This window comes from Brachypodium distachyon, chromosome 2 (genome assembly GCF_000005505.3).
Source record: "Brachypodium distachyon strain Bd21 chromosome 2, Brachypodium_distachyon_v3.0, whole genome shotgun sequence".
Taxonomy (NCBI): domain Eukaryota; kingdom Viridiplantae; phylum Streptophyta; class Magnoliopsida; order Poales; family Poaceae; genus Brachypodium; species Brachypodium distachyon.
Window position 1 is genome coordinate 15307824 of NC_016132.3, and position 17146 is coordinate 15324969.

Below are 17146 nucleotides of genomic sequence, written 5' to 3' on the forward strand. Positions count from 1 at the left end.
GCTAAGTCTAAACTACTTTATGACTGAGGTGGAACAACACAAACTCAAAAAAAGAGCAGCCAAGACAAAGAGAGGATTAATGTTGCAGACTGGAAATAGCTAGAGGGAGCTAGCTAGTACATCGACTGAGAAAACTCAGTTCTCAGTTGACTGAGCGCTAGGCAGTCCCTTATATTAATCATTTCAACAAATTTCCCACCAACTCTTAACAAAACTATAAGATCTTCGTGTATAATCCAATTACAGAGCCTACCAGAATTGACATTTTTGTCAAGAAAAAATAAACAAGAAAAGAATATACATAGTTATGTTCCAAAGTTTTATGTATCAGCTATACACATAGTTATGTCCACCTTTCTTTTGAACTATTGCGATCCCTTATTTACCATTTCACAATTAATAATGAATCTCATCTAATTTAAGCCAGTAAAGGTTAAAATGCATCAAAATCAATCTACTCTAGTTATTTAGTTTTGCTTATGCCGCCACGCCGCCACGGCTTGCAAGAGACCTATACTTGAGGCAGCAATGTCGTCAGCATCATTTGTCTTGGTTTCATCCCTCGACAAATGTTGAAGTTGTGATCAAATTCTCAAGGAGGTTTTTCTAGGACCGGAACTTCCGGCCTACTTCCGGTGGGGTGGAACTTCCGCCCAACATCTGACTCACCTTCGTGATGCTTCTGGAACTTCGTGTGGAGACTGCGGAAGTTGGTCCAGAACAAGACCGGAACTTCCGGCCCTAATCCCGGAACTTCTGGGGTCCCCGATACGGATCTGATTTGACCTAGTTCTCCTGTTCCCCTTGTGGCCACCGTTTTGGGGATGGGTTGCATCTATGAAATCTCCCCGGCGTTGTGTAAACACTCCAATATAGTGAAGTTTCGCTATCTGGCGCTCGTGGTTTTTTCCTCTCGTTGTTTGAGAGGTTTTCCACGTTAAATCCGTGTGTATTTGTGATGTGATTTCTTCTTCGTTATTGCTTGTCGCGTTCATAACGACAAATACTTGTCCACAGCTGCTGCAGCTTCCCGCCCCTCCGTGATGGCCCAGACAACCAGGGATTGCCCACGCCTACAGTCTCCAGCAGCAAACACGCCTTCCACATTTGTTGCGAAGTTCCCAAATTGAGCTTTGAAGTTTGACCGCTCGTCTTGCTCCAACCCCAGCTTGTCAGCAAGAGTCTGCAGATGGGTAAGCAGTAGGCAATGTATGTTATTTGACCTAAACACATATTTCTCTTATTCTTATGTCAAAATGTGTAGACACACAAAAACAAAAAAAACTAACCACTTCAGGGCCCAGGAAACCCATAGCTAAGAGCACAAGATCTGCCTCGATGGTTTCTTCTGATCCTTCAACTTCCTTAAATTGAAGCCTTCCGTCGACTTTTTCCCATTCTACATGTACTACCTCAACGGCCTTCACCTTCCCATCCTCGTCCCCAATAAAACGCTTTGCCATGACTTGGTAAGTTCTTGGATCTTTTCCAAATTTGCTAACTGCTTCCTGGTGTCCGTAGTCAAGGCGGAAGATCCTCGGGAACTAAATGAAATAACAGAAGCACCAAAATGAAAATGAAACAACGCACAGTAATTTTAAAGAAAGTGCAAGAGAAAGATAAATAGAGAGACTAGAGACACAATGCTTGTAATTCATGCATTTGCAAATTTTCCAAATGAGTAAGGTAATAAATATGACATTTTTTTCATGGTGATGGTACTAACCTTTGGCCAGTTGTTGTCAGGTGCCCTCTTTGTTGGTGGTTCAGGTAGAAGTTCAAGATTCACAAGTTTGCTGCAACCATGCCTAATGGATGTCCCGATGCAATCTGTACCTGTGTCCCCTCCGCCAATTACAACCACCTTTTTTCCTTGGGCAGATATGTAGTTACCATCCTCCAATTTGCTGTCAAGTAAACTTTTGGTATTGGCGTGAAGAAATTCCATGGCAACATGAATGCCTGACAGTTGACGTCCAGGAATAGGGAGATCTCTGCTCAAGACAATACACTAAGCATTAGCAGATTTTAAAGGCATTAACAATAGAACTATATAGTTTAGACTTCACATTGTTGAAATGGATTGTGTTTATAAAATTAATTTGAACTCCATTTGAAGTTTATGGTGAATCACCTTGGTTTTGTAGCTCCACAAGCCAAAATAACTGCATTGTTCTTAGAGCGGAGCTGATCAATGGAGTATGAAGGATCCCTTCCAACATGGGCATTCACAACGAACGTAATCCCCTCTTCGGTCATTAAATCAACACGGCGCTGCACAATGCGAGTTTTGTCGGCCTTCATATTTGGAACTCCGTACATCATCAGGCCTCCAATACGGTCAGAACGTTCAAACACAGTCACACGATGGCCCATTTTGTTAAGTTGATCTGCTGCAGCCATACCAGCCGGTCCGCTGCCCACAATAGCAACTTCCTTCCTGCAAAAATATAATAAGTTTAGACGTAAATATTGTTACATGTTTTCACTCATGCAGTAAAGTCAAAAGTGTGACAACAAAACTATACCCTGTTCTGTGAACCGGAGGCCGGGGCACCATCCATCCCTCTTCAAAGCCTTTGTCTATGATGGCGCACTCTATGGTTTTTATAGACACTGGATTTTCTATAATGCCAAGTACGCATGATCCTTCACAGGGAGCAGGACAAACTCGTCCAGTGAACTCAGGGAAGTTGTTTGTCTCAAGTAACCGATCCAAGGCTTCTCTCCATCTGTTGTCATGAACTAATTCATTGAATTCAGGTATCTTATTTCCAAGAGGGCAACCAGCACCAGAACTTTCCTGCAGAAGTTTTTTATAAGAAAATTATATCAGCAAAACCATGAAATAGCAACATTTGTTTCATGGCTAAGAACATCAAGACACAAAGTTTGGCAGCACTGGCATTCCACAAACATACAGCAATTGCATGTCCACAAAGATACTGTACATCAATGGAATGTCCACACAAAAAAACAGAAACTATTTGCATTCATCTATTAAAATAACTTGTATCACCTGATGACAGAACGGCGTGCCACAGCCCATGCATCGAGCAGATTGTGTCCTTAGTAGTGGCCCTGGAACCAACTCATTTTTTACAAGTTCATCCCAATCTTTGGTACGCTCATTTGGATCTCTGCATGAAACCTCCTCTCGCCCAAATATTACAAAACCTTGCTCCTTTATAGCATTGGAAACTTGTGTTGGTTGGCCGGATGGCTTCCTGTCATTCATTTGCTGCATACCAAAATGACTTGAAATCAGACTCAGAATGCATGCATAATATAGGTAAAAAAAATCAGAAGGAAATCATTGACTTCCTATAGTCAACTTAGATATCAAAATGACATAAATTCCCCTTAAACTGTGTTTACCTTGGTAACTACTGAACTTCCATTTGAAGCTTTAGTCTCTTCACCTGCCTTCTTGTCCATCAACATTTTTCTTGTTTTTTCCTCTGCTGCTTTAGCCACCTTTTCCACCTTCAGGTTATCCAAAACTCGCTTGTAATCTCTTGGAAATACTTTCACAAATTTCGGAAGTTGATCTTCAAAACTAGAGAGTATATATTTGGCTAAATGACTTTCTGTGTTTAGCCGATGCTGTTCTATCATCATTCTCAATGTTTTAATATCCTCCTCCTCAACTACACGATACAACTCGACTAACTCATGGTTACAACGGCTACTGAACTTCCCATCGACATCATAAACATATGCAATACCACCACTCATGCCAGCGCCAAAGTTTCTACCAGTTTTTCCAAGAATAACAACAATGCCTCCTGTCATGTACTCACATCCATGATCCCCAATTCCTTCAACGACTGCTTCAGCACCTGAATTGCGGACACAAAACCTTTCTGCTGCCATACCATTGAAATACGCCTCACCCTTTGTCGAACCATACAAAGCTACATTACCGATCACAATATTATCCTGAGGATTGAAACGACTGTTTCTTGGTGGGTACACAACAATCTTTCCACCAGATAATCCTTTGCCAACATAATCATTGCTATCTCCTTCAAGCTTAAGAGTGATCCCAGGACAAAGAAAAGCACCAAAACTTTGACCGGCACTTCCATTGAGCTTAACATGGATGGTATCTGAAGGCAGTCCATGTATGTGGTATCGTTTCGTCACTTCGTGACTAAGCATAGCGCCAACAGTTCGGTTAGTGTTCCGGACGGATGTTTCAATGAAAACACGACTACCTTTCTCGAGGGCAACTCTTGATAAGGCTATGAGTTTGTTATCTAGTGCTCTATGAAGGCCATGATCTTGTTTCTCGACACAATATTGAGCAGCCCCTGGGCTAATTTTAGAAGCTGGTTTCAGAATCTGCGAGAGATCAATGTTCTCAAGTTTTTCATTGCCCTTCAGTACCTCTGGATCAACCTCAAGCATGTCAGCCTGCCCAACCATTTCATTAACAGTACGGAAACCAAGCCGAGACATGATTTCCCTTACCTCCTCAGCAACCATAAAGAAGTAGTTTATGACATGCTCTGGCTTCCCAGAGAATTTTTCTCGAAGAACTGGATCTTGTGTAGCAATACCGACAGGGCAAGTGTTGGTATGACACTTTCGCATCATAATGCAGCCAAGTGTGATTAATGGAGCTGTGCTAAAACCAAATTCCTCTGCACCAAGTAAACAAGCAATGGCAACATCTCTACCGGTTTTCAACTGTCCATCGGTTTGAAGGACAGCTCGGCCACGGAGCCCATTCGCCACTAGAGTCTGATGTGTCTCAGCCAATCCAAGCTCCCAAGGAAGTCCAGCATTCTTTATTCCTGTCCATCTAGAAGCTCCAGTGCCTCCATCATGCCCAGATATGAGCACGTGGTCTGCATGTGCTTTCACAACCCCACTAGCCACAACTCCTACACCAGCCTCAGATACTAGTTTGACGCTAATTCTGGCCCCTGGATTTGCATTCTACAAAACAAACAAGGAACATTAGATAATCAAGAAAACCTTGTATGGTGGCATATATTTGCATATGTTTTGCTGCCAGTTTTATAGCTGTAGTATCAAACTCCATCTGTTGATTAATGAAATCTGACAGAAGCTCAGGCAAGACAGGTCTGCCTCACATCAACGTCACCATGCTAATTAAGTCTTTGGTGCAAGTGTGGCATTGTACGTGCAAATACATGTGGTTCAAACTACAGAAGATGAATATCTAGAAACGGCAATCTATAGAAAGAAATACACATGTAGAAGTCACAAAAAGAAGAAGTAACCAAGGACTTGCACTAAGTAATCATACGCATATGCATAGCAAGACTATTGGAAACACCATCGTGAGATTATACCTTAAGATCATGTATCAGTTGTGATAGATCCTCAATGGAGTATATATCATGGTGAGGAGGTGGGCTAATAAGTCCTACACCAGCTGTGGAATGTCTTGTAACTGCAATGTCACCGATGACCTTATGACCTGGAAGCTCGCCCCCTTCACCAGGTTTAGCACCCTGCACAATTGGAGGTACAAAAAGTAAATTTCTCTTACATGACAGAGAGCCTTATCAGTAGTCATTACACGGGTATTTTGAGTTCAAAATTGTAAGCTTGGTCGTAATAATAGTACAAAGCACCCTGATTGAATACCTGAGCCATTTTTATCTGTATCTCAATTGCATTAGTCAGATAGTAGATGGAAACTCCAAATCTTCCACTCGCTACTTGCTTGATTGCACTTATTCTTGGATTCATTGAACCATCAGCAAGAAGTTCCATGCGGGATGGCAGTTCCCCTCCCTCGCCTTTGTAGATATGCATCCGAATCAACATATGAAATGGAATTAATTACCAACCGAACGGTTGGAGGCGTTTGCTCCTTTTTATGTTTGTCAAACAATTGTATCGATCGGTTTCGTTAATGAAGTAGGAGAAGCAGCAAAATGGATCACGAGAGCACGCATTCCCGGTACGAATAGTAAGTTCAAAATAAATACAAAAAATGTCTTAAAAATCTGTTGTTTTCCACACATATAAATGTCCGAGTCAGTTGTACGCTTGTACATTTTCATATAATTTTTATTTTTGCACCCCACTGGGCAAAAGAAAAACAAAGTACATTTTCTTTTAAGTGATTAAATTTGTGTTTTTGTACACAGGCCTCAAATGATCTATCATATATGAAACTTTGCCAGCACATATGCAGCTCTATCATTTACATGCTTACGTTTTAGAATTTTTTGACATTTGGTAATAGTTTTTTCACTTAGGAGCACGTGTTTGAATTACTGGAAACTACTCCTTTATCAAAATATATATTGGTGACCGGATATTCTGAATGCATAACTGCATAAGCAAGTCCTAAATATAGTTATATAAGAAGCACAGTGGCAGATAGAAAGTCAAAATATCTGTAAGGAGAATTTTAAAATGCAGCAGTAATTCGCTGGTGTCAGGCATATAAACAGAGGTCTGTCTAGAATGTCACAGGTTTAAAAGGGAGAAAATACCAAATGACAACTAGCCTTAAAATCGAATGGAATGTAAATACAACATCCACAGTTTGATCCAGCAGATGATATCATAGTTCCAGTTCTCCTATTTGAACACGAGTCTTACCTGATGCGCTCCCTAGAAAAGAAATTGGAAATGGTGGAATATATACCTGTATTAGATTTTCCTCCAAGTATGTTCATAGCCTCAGCGAGGGTAGTGTGAGCTTCCAAGGAAATGGATCCATAACTCATTGCTCCAGTACAAAATCGCTTCATTATCTCACTTGCAGGTTCAACCTCGTCCAGAGAAATTCTGTCACGGGTTTCTCTAAATTTTAGCATACCACGAAGAGTGCAGGCCTTATTGTTGTCCTGAATGAGCCTAGAATATTCTTTGTATGCTTCCTTGCTGTTAATTCTAGCTGCTTCTTGTAATTTTGCAATCGAAAGAGGATCATTAAGGTGTACTTCTCCGTTTTTCCTCCAGTGGTAATTCCCAGGGTTGGGAAGTGCATTTGCCTCTGCACTTCCATGTGGCCAACTTCTTGATGGGAATGCCAAATCATGGAGACGAAGAGCATCGTTTGCGAGCATATCAAATTTGGCACCCTCAACTTTACTTGGAGTGCCCTCAAAACACTTGCTGATCACTTCTGAAGCAAGACCAAGGGCTTCAAAAATCTGAGCACCTTTGTAGGAGGCCAGTGTGGATATTCCCATTTTAGCAAGAACTTTCATCATCCCATAGTTGGAAGCATTGAAATATTTTTGGGCAAGCTGTTCCTGTGTATAGGGTTGTTCACCATCAGTACAAGGAATCCTCCCATCAATCTGCAACCGACATATTACTTCTATAGCCAAATAAGGACATATAGCATCTGCACCATATCCAATGAGCGTGCAGAAATGGTGCACTTCATGAGGTTCAGCAGATTCAACCAATAACCCTACATGTGTCCTTTCATGATTTGAGACAAGGTTCTGATGAACAGCTCCAACTGCCAATAAGGAGCTGACAGCTACATGATCCGGAGAAAAACCTGCATGAAATTTATTAGTTTTTTTCTCGAACCCGCACCTAAGTGCGTGTAAAAATATATTAGTTTAAAACCTGATGTTTCAAGTCTCCAAATGCTACAAAGAATGGGGAAAGTAATTCAAGAATGTAATATTGAAACCCATAGCAGAATTAACATGCATCAAGCTGGGGAAAGCTGAATAAAGACACAGGTATTGAACATGTGTCAAGTAGTGTTGGTTCTTAATCCCAAAAGGTGACCAGGGAAACTGGAATCACCCTAACCTAACGATAACATGAACGATGATACCTTCAATACTGAGATGGAAAATAACATTAAAACCACTATAAATTTTATTTATTCATGACACACGCAAAAAATATTTGTGATACTAATATGCTGTAGTAAGACGAAAGCAGTAGATGTCGAAGCGCTTAGTTCAAAGATACTGCTATTATATCATGCCTGGGCAGTCTAGAGTATCTGTATTATAAATCTCACTGACCTCTATCAGAGATAATTAAAATTTTGTAGCCCTCTTGAATAGCTTCACGTGCTTGAGCACAAACTTTATCGAGAGTCTGCTCTAAACCTTTCTTGCCATACTTTTTTGGATAAGTTATGTCAAGCACCTTGCTGCGCCAGCCACGGTAGTTCATGTTTTTAATGGCCTCAATTTCATCAATATGTAGTAAAGGACTTTTAAGCGTGAGGCGATGGCATTGTCGCTCTGTTGTTTCGGACAAGTCACCTTCTGGACCAACCATACACTCCATAGATGTGACAATTTTCTCCCTGATTGGATCAATCGGTGGGTTTGTAACCTGTGCAAACATCTGCTTGAAATACTCCGCAGTCAGCTTCTCTCTGTTTGACATAACAGCCAGGGGGGTATCATTTCCCATCGATCCTAGAGCTTCTGCTCCATCTTTAGCCATTGGCAGCAGCAGCATGTCCAGTGTTTCTAGTGTATAACTGAAGCCAATTAATTGAGTAAGAAGTAGGAGCAGGACGAAGATGAGGCAGAAAAACAAAGATCGGACATGTTGCTTACCCAAAGGCTTTTAGTGGAGCCAAAATTCCATTGACGCCAACAGGTTCCTTTCAAAGTGTAAAAGAAACCATTAAATAGTTCGTTAAAGTTTTTCCAATGTCAAACTAGTAGGTCTACAGAACATTTGAAAAGTCGGCAAGATAATAAACTTACTCGAAGTGCACCAGAAATCATTGGAGCAATTCTTTCAGTTGCAGAAACAGATTCTATAATATCTCTGAGTTCTATCTTTTGTGTCTTCAGCCACTCTCCATACGGGTGAGCTTTGGCGTATTGTTTCTTCAAAGCATCGTCATCCACAACACAGTGCTTCTCAAAGTCAATTAAAAGCATCATCCCAGGGTTTAGCCTACCTTTTGTCATCACATCTTCAGGAAGGACATCAACCACACCTACTTCACTAGCCATGATTACCCGACCACTGTAAGTCTCATAAAAACGGCCAGGCCTCAAACCATTACGATCCAGGGTAGCACCAAGGTAACGACCGTCAGTAACTGTGTTGAAAGACCAGGTCAGGTCAGATGAAATCATTCATCAAAATGATTGCAGAAATATTATGAAGAGAGTTTGCTGGTAATATCTTTTTACATGATACTAGAGCCGGTCCATCCCAAGGTTCCATAAGGGCTGAAAAGTACTCATACAAAGCTTTTCTCTCAGGGTCCACGTCCACATTATTCTGCCACGCTTCAGGGATCATCATCATGACAGCTTCTGCCACGCTTCTTCCGGATTGTACAAGGAGCTCAAGAACGTTATCAAAGGCACCTGAATTCCCAAGGATCTTTCAATCAATAAATTGCAAGGATGGTTATATTGGCATTTGCCAAGTGAAAGGCATATACGGTGCCGATGAGTTCACATGTGTAAATTGGGGTAGAAAACACATAACCTGAATCTGAAGAGGTGGAGTCCACTATTGGGAGAAGTTTTGACATTTCATCCCTTGATAGACCGAATCCTTTGCACTTCAAGAGACCCTCTCGTGCTTTCATCCTATCGAATCGGGAAACAGACAGTGTAACGAAGTTGAAAATGCCAGTTCCATGTGCATATCGAGAAAAGAATACATCAGAGAAGAAAAATGTTTTGCAAAATTACCAGTTCTTGTTCCCCCGAAGGGTATTAATCTCGCCATTATGTCCCAGAATACGCATTGGCTGTGCTCGGTCCCAGCTTGGGAAGGTGTTTGTACAGAATCTGGAGTGCACCTGTTTGCATGCATGACTTTTAAACTCATACCCTGTTCATCTTTTGCATGCCTGTACTATGACTATGATTTTTTTTTCATCCCAATAAGATTGACAAGGTCATGTATTTACCAGAGCCATATAACTTGTGAAGCTTTCATCTCCTAAGTCCGCGAAGAAGTACCCCTTGAGTTGACTAGGCATAAGCTGACCCTTGTAAACAATAGTTCTGAAGAAATAACAGAAATAATGTATTTCAGCTAATAAAGTCTTCCCAAAGAATGGGAATGTATGTGTATTTAAGTTGACTATGCAGAAGCTGACTTTGGAGGAGCTCGGACCACAAAGGAAATATTATCCAAATTTTATTTTCTATTCTAATTTCTCAAAATGTTTTTCAAGCATATCTGTTCCCATTTGAATCGTGACCTACTAATGCTCAGTATAGAAATATTAAACTGTAATAGAAATCCTTGACCCCTTCTGCTTTCAGATGTAAGAAAAGCAGACCTTGAAGATAGAGAGCACATGTAAAAATTCTTTTGTCCTTTCTGGGCACCCAAAGCTTCTCGTATGGACACGATCGAGAACCTCCTTAGGATGTACATCTGCAGTAGGAACTCGTAAAAATGAATTTATGAAAAACACATAGCAGATATATTTAAAAAGTGTTGGCTTATCAGACGACCTGCTGCTCAAATTCAGCTTCTGAACGTTGACTCTTGGTGACAAACACTTGCTCAATCACGGGCTCGGTATCAAGAGCTGATTTTCCCAAGTCCAAGTTGTCCGTTGGAACCCGGCGCCAGCCGAGAACAACATGTCCCAGCTTCTCCGCTATCTGCATGGATCAAAACGATCCAAACACACGGCATAAACATGAGCATAAATCCTCTGAGTCTTATACTGTCAGTCGTCAGATTCAACTAGCCGCCGGACTACCAACCTCACGGAACACGAGCTTGCTCTTCTCACGGAGTTGATCGTCCCTTGGCATGAAAAACATCCCGACGGCATAATCACCAGGCGACGGAAGCTCAAATCCTGCGTCCTTGACGACCTGCCAGTGCCAGAGCACGAAAACCACACCCCCAACAAACATCGGCCTCAAACACCAACTAATAACTTAACCACACAAAAAAACATCTCCAGTGAGCCATCGCTTGCCTTTCTGAAGAACTCGTGCGGGAGCGCAACGAGGATGCCCGCGCCATCGCCGGTATTCTTCTCGCAGCCGCACGCGCCGCGGTGAGCCATTCTTTCGAGCATCTCGATGGCATCGACGACCTGGAAGCAAGCAAGCAAAAACGAGCCATGGTCAGCCGGCCAAAACTTCCACGCCACACGGAGGTCTCTTTGTTCGCAGTACTGGAGAACCAGCTCCAGGAGTGTCGCGGGCGCTCACGGTTTTGCGGCTGTACTCGGCGGAGAGCTCGGCGATGAAGCCGACGCCGCAAGAGTCGCGCTCGAACGAGGGGTCGTAGAGCCCAATGCTGCTCTCGGGGATCTTCGACATCGACCATGGCGGCAGCGGCGCCTCCGCCCCTTCCTCCGCCGCGAAGTCACTCGACGACGCACGAGGCGCCCGCGGGGCGGCGCGCGCCACGGCGGCGGGGAGGCGGAGGAACCCGCCATCCAGCGAAACGCCGCCACTCCCGTAGCGCTGCCGCGACGCGGGCCCGCACGCCGCAAAAATCCGGCCCCGCGGCGCTCTACGGCCACCCGACGCCGGCGCGGCGCGGAGCTTCAGAGCAAGGCCCTGCGCCGCCGACATCGCGGGCCTTGGATATCCGGGCGGAAGGAAGGAACGCCCTCCGAGGGGCCCCGCCTTCCGGTCGGGTGGGATAAGTTGCTTTAATATCTGTGCAATACAACAAGTCAACAAACATGCTCCAACATGAGAAACAATACTGAAGATTCTAGGGGTGCTTTCTGACCAATGGAATTTAACAAAGGAAAATTGAAAACAGAATCATTCTCAAGGCACCTAAAACCAAAGAGAAAACAGAGCAAACAATATGAAGATTCTAGGGGTGCTATTTGTCCAATGAAATTTAACAAAGAAAAATTGAAAACAGAATAATTCTCAAGGCATGGAAGATGGAACCAAACAAGTGATGAAAGATTCCAGTCCTGAGCAACTGATACCTCTCGCTTCTGTGTGCAAGTGTGTAAGTGAAACTTGCTGTTTCCTTCAGAAGGTGCTTGGAAGATTTTCCACCGGCGAGAGATAGAAATTTTTTGGGAGGGGGAGATGGATAGGAAGGCTGGAAACCGGATCTCCCCTGCTAGGCACGGGGTCGAGTTTTATAGCAGGGATCGGTCGGATGATCCTTTGTGTCTGTGGGACCGGTTCCGGCCCCCTTTTTTTCTTCTTCCTAACTCCGATTCTTCCGTTGGTTTCTTGTTGCTCGGAATGCATCAATGCTTTTTCCTGGAGACCATTGGAGGTTCCGACGACTTCTTTTAAAGATTTTCTCACCATGTCGATCTAAAAAAACGATGCTACATTCTAGCTAGGACATTTGTTTTGTTTTTTATTGTAGTGCCATGATCGACCATGATCAGCTAGGATACACCATAGATTAAAAACTGAAAATGAATTCTGATTTTTCTTCTAGCTATGTTTTTCCATTTCATGCAAAGCTAGCAAGCTCCGAGTTGCAACATATACTCGGTAGATCCTCTATCTGCTCGACCAAATTACCAGAACTACCGTCACCTAGCGGCCTAGCCACCGTTAGATGCCAAACGACAGACAATCATGCGGTGACTACTAACGAACCTGTCATGGAATTGAGCGAATAGAAATAGTCTATTCATCAGTTAGTTGTTTGCGAATTTTTTAAAAAATCATCATATTTTAAAGTCTTTGGATCCGCATTCTCCCTTCAAGACATTTTATATAGCATCCTGCATCTATATGTAAATAAAAAATTGGCAAGTTTTAGCTGTTATCTTTTAAAAAAAATAGAACTAAATGATCAATAATTAATTTTACATAAAAATTGTGATTTTAATTTACATCCTTGGTATGAATGCTAAAGGACCTATTTAGAAGATCAACTCAAAAAGTGGTGGTAATTTATACAGTAGAGAAAAAGGAAAAATATTAACACATTTTTTGGCGAGTGCCTCGATAAAACACCCATCAAAGTCAAATACACCGTCAATGCTCCGTCAACCATGGCAGTGGCGGAAGGGATTTACACCAGCAGTGTATTTGCCTAGTGTATATTTGGCGAGAGGCTGAGTGTCCAACAAAATGCACTCAGCAAATTTTACGGCCCCCCGGCAAATATGCTTTTCAGTAGTGGTTGCACTGTTTTAGATAATGCAGGCTACAAGGTTATAGTTTTCCAATTTCCATGTGTGAACATATAGATTTAAGAAAAAAATTCAAATAAAATCATTTGACTCTCGCTTGGACTCTGTTTACGAATTAGTTATTTTTGCATGCATTTGCTTCACATTTTAAGCTAAGGTTTATTTAACAGTAGTGATCGTTGCAAAGGCCAGGAGCGATTCCTCTTGGATTTTTTTTCTTTAACAATACGGTTATGCAAGCTAAGACCTTGATTGGCTCGACTCTTAACTAACCTTACGTATGACACAAACTAGACGCATAGGCCGGCAGCTAGCAGAGCTAGCTGGAAACGCTGAGTTTGCCAAAGTTAAATTTAAAAAAATAAATTGAAAGTGTATTCTGTTTGTTTAACATCCCCACGTATATGGATGGCATTAATGGGAATATTCAGGCCGGGCAGCCGTGAAAGCTAAAATTTACAAGAATCTGATGGCACAAAATCGGGCGTGCATGTCAACTACTTCTCCTTCTCCTAACAGGTGTGTGCGTTTTGATATAGTTTGAGATCAATAAAAACTTTCATTTTTCATGAAAAAAAGAGAAAGAGCCTAGGACCTCCTGTACACAAGTAGGAGTGCTACGAAGCACAAACTTTTTGCTACGTACTCTGGGCGTACAGGGTGACACTACCTATGATACCATATCCACACTACCAAACAAAACGAATTGCCTGAGAGTACTATACTACAGCACTTGATTAATTCAGATCCATACCAACTTAATTAATCCAGAAGAATACCATACAATTCATCATCTTAGAACAAGAAGAAAGACATTGGTAGCTGGTGTCCACACGTACGATTCACCACATATTGTATGCGCCTATATGTGGATTGGTATGCTGTCAAATTACTAGCTTTGTAAATTATTATTATTTTTCTCTGCGAATATTATAATTAGCTTAGCTCTCTTGATCACCCTGCCAACTTTTAGATATATAAAAAGGGATCCGCGCAACTTTATTATATATACTATACAGAGGGTAAAAAGGACGTACGAGTCGTGGTGAAATGCAATGCGGTTATTTTGGATGTGATCTACAGCTCCATGCATGCACGTCTGAAAGCGATCTGATCGAGCCACCCAGGCAGCGTCGACCATCCGACGACAGCCAACAAAAGTTTATATTATTTCTCCTGCATATATTAATTCCAAAACTGATTTTAAAAATTTGCACAAGAACAGACGAGAGAGCACATAGTTGAGGAAGAGCAATTCTTAAGATAATTTTTCTTTTGTCGTGGCGCTGGCTGTATGCTCTATGAGATCGATCGCCCCCATGGCGCTAGCTAGCGGTTTCCAGCGCAACTTCGTGCGACCGAGGAACCGGATCAGATCGATAGTGAATTTTTATCGAGTCAGCAAAGCGAGGAGAGATCTTGGGATTCTCCGGCCCCGGTTCTTTTAATTCCTTCGTGTTGGCAAACGTACACAGAGAGGCGACAATGTTGGAGAATCCGCCATGGATGGATCAGAGTAGTCTTAGTAGTTGAGTCCGAACCTATCAGCGTCCATTGGTTGCGTGCAAGCATATGTCCTCGTCGATGGATGGATCTATCGATTGGCAGAAACTCCAAATAATCGATCGATTGCCCAACGCCGCATCGATATATCGTACTCGATCTGTGCTTCTCCTCCTTGTTGGGGACTGTTTGGCGGCAGGCAGCATCAAGATTAATCTAGCTGGTAGCTAGCAGTCGGATTGTTGGTTCGTACATACACAAGTGACATCAACTCGAAATGGCACCACATGAAGAAATGTACACATGGTAAAGGAAAGAAAACCGTCCTTAATTAGACCTTAGCGCACCCTCTTGCAGTGGCAAAGTAAACGAGCCAGAGAATAAAGAAGAAGAAGAAGAAAAGGGAATTTGGAAATGAATGAGAGATATGCATGCTTTGACTGACTTGCCAACATCATCCGGTCAAAATCACAGCCAGCTCAAAAACCGCAGCAAATTTACTATGTGTGTGCTAAGATCGTCTAGGGCTGTTTGGTTCACTCTCGTTTTTTTTAGTTTGGTGGGGGGAAAAACGAACTACAGACACAAGACGCGCGAGGCGCGCGGCCGGGCTGCCGCAAGCGCGCTGGGCCGATGGGCTATCGGCCCACGGGAAGAGGACACAGGCCCAGCGCGGGAGCAGAGCCGGAAAAAAAAAACAGACGAGACTGCTCCCCAGTTCCAGACTTCCAGCAGCTTCTCCACCCGGACCGATCGATCGAGCAGCCAACCGCGCGACGACCACACCTTCTTCGCGCGAGCAACGGCGTCTAGCGATAAAATGCCGCCTGTTCGAAGCCGACGCGGGCCACGTCGCCCCCACCGAAATCCGCGGAACCATGGCGGCCACGAGCTCCGCGACCACGACCGCGGCGCTCTTCTTCTCCGTCCTGCCCCAGCCGCCCACCGCCACCCGGACCCGGACCACCTGCCACCGCAGGCGGCACACGGCGGCCACCCGCGTCAGATGCTCCAGCGCCTCTCCCGACCTGTCGCCGGCCGCTCCCTCGCCCGCGCCGCCCAAGCCCCAAATCGAGCTCGAGTTCCTCGGGGTAAGCTCCTTCAATCAATCAACAGGCCCCTTGATTTGATCTACGGAGTACTATGTTGCTGCTCCCTGCACCAGGCGCGCGGCTTCTGATTCCGTGTGTCTGTCTGTGTGGGTTGGATGGCGTGTTAGCCCAAGGCGGGCGCCGATGGGTCGTACCCGGTGGACCGGGCGGCGGCGGCCAGCGGCGAGAAGCTCCTCCGGGACGTCATGCTGGAGAACAAGCTCGAGCTCTACGCCGCATACGTGCGTCAGCCTCCTTAACCTCACCTTCTTAGTTTGGATTAATTCCCCTTGTTAACGAGTGTTCGTCGTGTGTGCGCTGCAGGGGAAGCTGATGAACTGCGGCGGCGGGGGCAGCTGCGGCACTTGCATCGTCGAGGTATGCACTTACTTGATCCGACTAATTGTTCTTGCGCCATTCTGAACTGTAACTGTCTTGACTGAGGCCAGAGATAATTGGTGCCGTGAACCTTTGTTGCAGATAATTGATGGAAAGGAGCTCCTGAGTGAAAGGACGGCCGCTGAGAATCGTTACCTGAAGAAGGTATGCAGTAAATTGTTCAATCATCTGTTAGCTAGGCAATGCCAAATTGGGTCCTCTGGCAGTGAAGCTCTGCTGTCGTCTCCTTTATGGTTAACATACAGTGCAGCTTCCAAATTAACTCTGCTCTTTCCCTCTCATTATCTATCTATGTCAGAAACCGGACTCATGGAGGCTCACTTGCCAGACTATCGTAGGAAACAAAGAAAATTCTGGCAAGGCAAGATTGCGCTAATAATCCCTGCCACTCTTTCCGGTCATGTTAAAATTATAAGCATATGCGCCCTTCTGAAAATGCTGTATCTTTTGCAGGTCGTCGTCCAACGGCTGCCCCAGTGGAAGAAATAATTGTACGATCTGCACGTTTGATGTACTAACAGCATGTGATCCAGTTGTACCTACTGCCTTGTTGCCATGTCCTATTTGGACAAGTTTATAACAATTCCCAAGTTTTTTGGTTGTCTCTCGTCTCGTCCTGCACAGCTGCACTTCCAGACTTGTTCATTCACAATTATGAAATCATCTTTCTGCAAAATAATAATTATGAAATCATCTACTACGGCGCCATCTTCTCTGCATTTGCATCCCTGTATGAAGTATGAACATTTTAGCAGAACGTGTGTAATTTTTTGCTCTGCACTTCCCTGAAAGCTGTAAAACTGTGCTGAGTTAACGTTTTCAGTTTTCCACTGGGATGTTTATTTTGAATGATTAACCACTGTGTTTAAGATAGTTTCATAAACACACCATGACTCTTATGAGTTAAGACCCGTCGTCGCCAGCGGTTAGGACTTCGGATGCTTCGATTCCTGGGGACGGAATTTTTGGAAGCTTTATTTCGCTGCCAATTACTAGTGCCGAGTACTTGGTCACTTTGAGCGCGATTCGCTGAAAAGGGGGGAACACTATCTGCACCTCCACTGATGAACCCTGAACGTATGCTAAATAA

General features: G+C 43.6%; 2 protein-coding genes across 3 annotated transcripts; one reads left to right on the forward strand and one right to left on the reverse strand.

Moving 5' to 3' along the window:
• Positions 1-145: 145 nt before the first annotated feature.
• On the reverse strand, positions 146-11996 carry LOC100844360 (glutamate synthase 2 [NADH], chloroplastic). Of its 2 annotated transcripts, XM_010232748.3 has the most exons (24): positions 11885-11996; positions 11142-11597; positions 10904-11023; positions 10683-10796; positions 10425-10577; positions 10247-10344; positions 9869-9965; positions 9648-9757; positions 9439-9542; positions 9135-9314; positions 8697-9040; positions 8544-8590; positions 7995-8464; positions 6641-7510; positions 5626-5780; positions 5328-5489; positions 3379-4947; positions 3020-3241; positions 2529-2803; positions 2135-2440; positions 1727-1994; positions 1290-1544; positions 999-1183; positions 146-561 (listed from the first exon to the last, which is right to left on the reverse strand). In XM_010232748.3, the coding sequence occupies exons 2-24, from the start codon at positions 11508-11510 to the stop codon at positions 468-470; spliced, it is 6567 nt and encodes a 2188-aa protein (XP_010231050.1). In that variant the 5' UTR covers positions 11511-11597; positions 11885-11996; the 3' UTR covers positions 146-467. The 2 variants fall into 2 exon arrangements, with proteins under 2 accessions (XP_010231050.1, XP_024315185.1); XM_024459417.1 differs by having other exon boundaries at positions 147-1183.
• A 3355-nt stretch (positions 11997-15351) lies between these two features.
• Positions 15352-16756, forward strand: LOC100844664 (photosynthetic NDH subunit of subcomplex B 3, chloroplastic). The gene is made up of 6 exons (XM_003565894.4): positions 15352-15657; positions 15786-15899; positions 15982-16035; positions 16138-16200; positions 16355-16417; positions 16510-16756. Exons 1-6 carry the CDS (start codon positions 15445-15447, stop codon positions 16543-16545), a joined length of 543 nt encoding a protein of 180 aa, XP_003565942.1. The 5' UTR covers positions 15352-15444; the 3' UTR covers positions 16546-16756.
• The last annotated feature ends 390 nt before the right edge of the window (positions 16757-17146 follow it).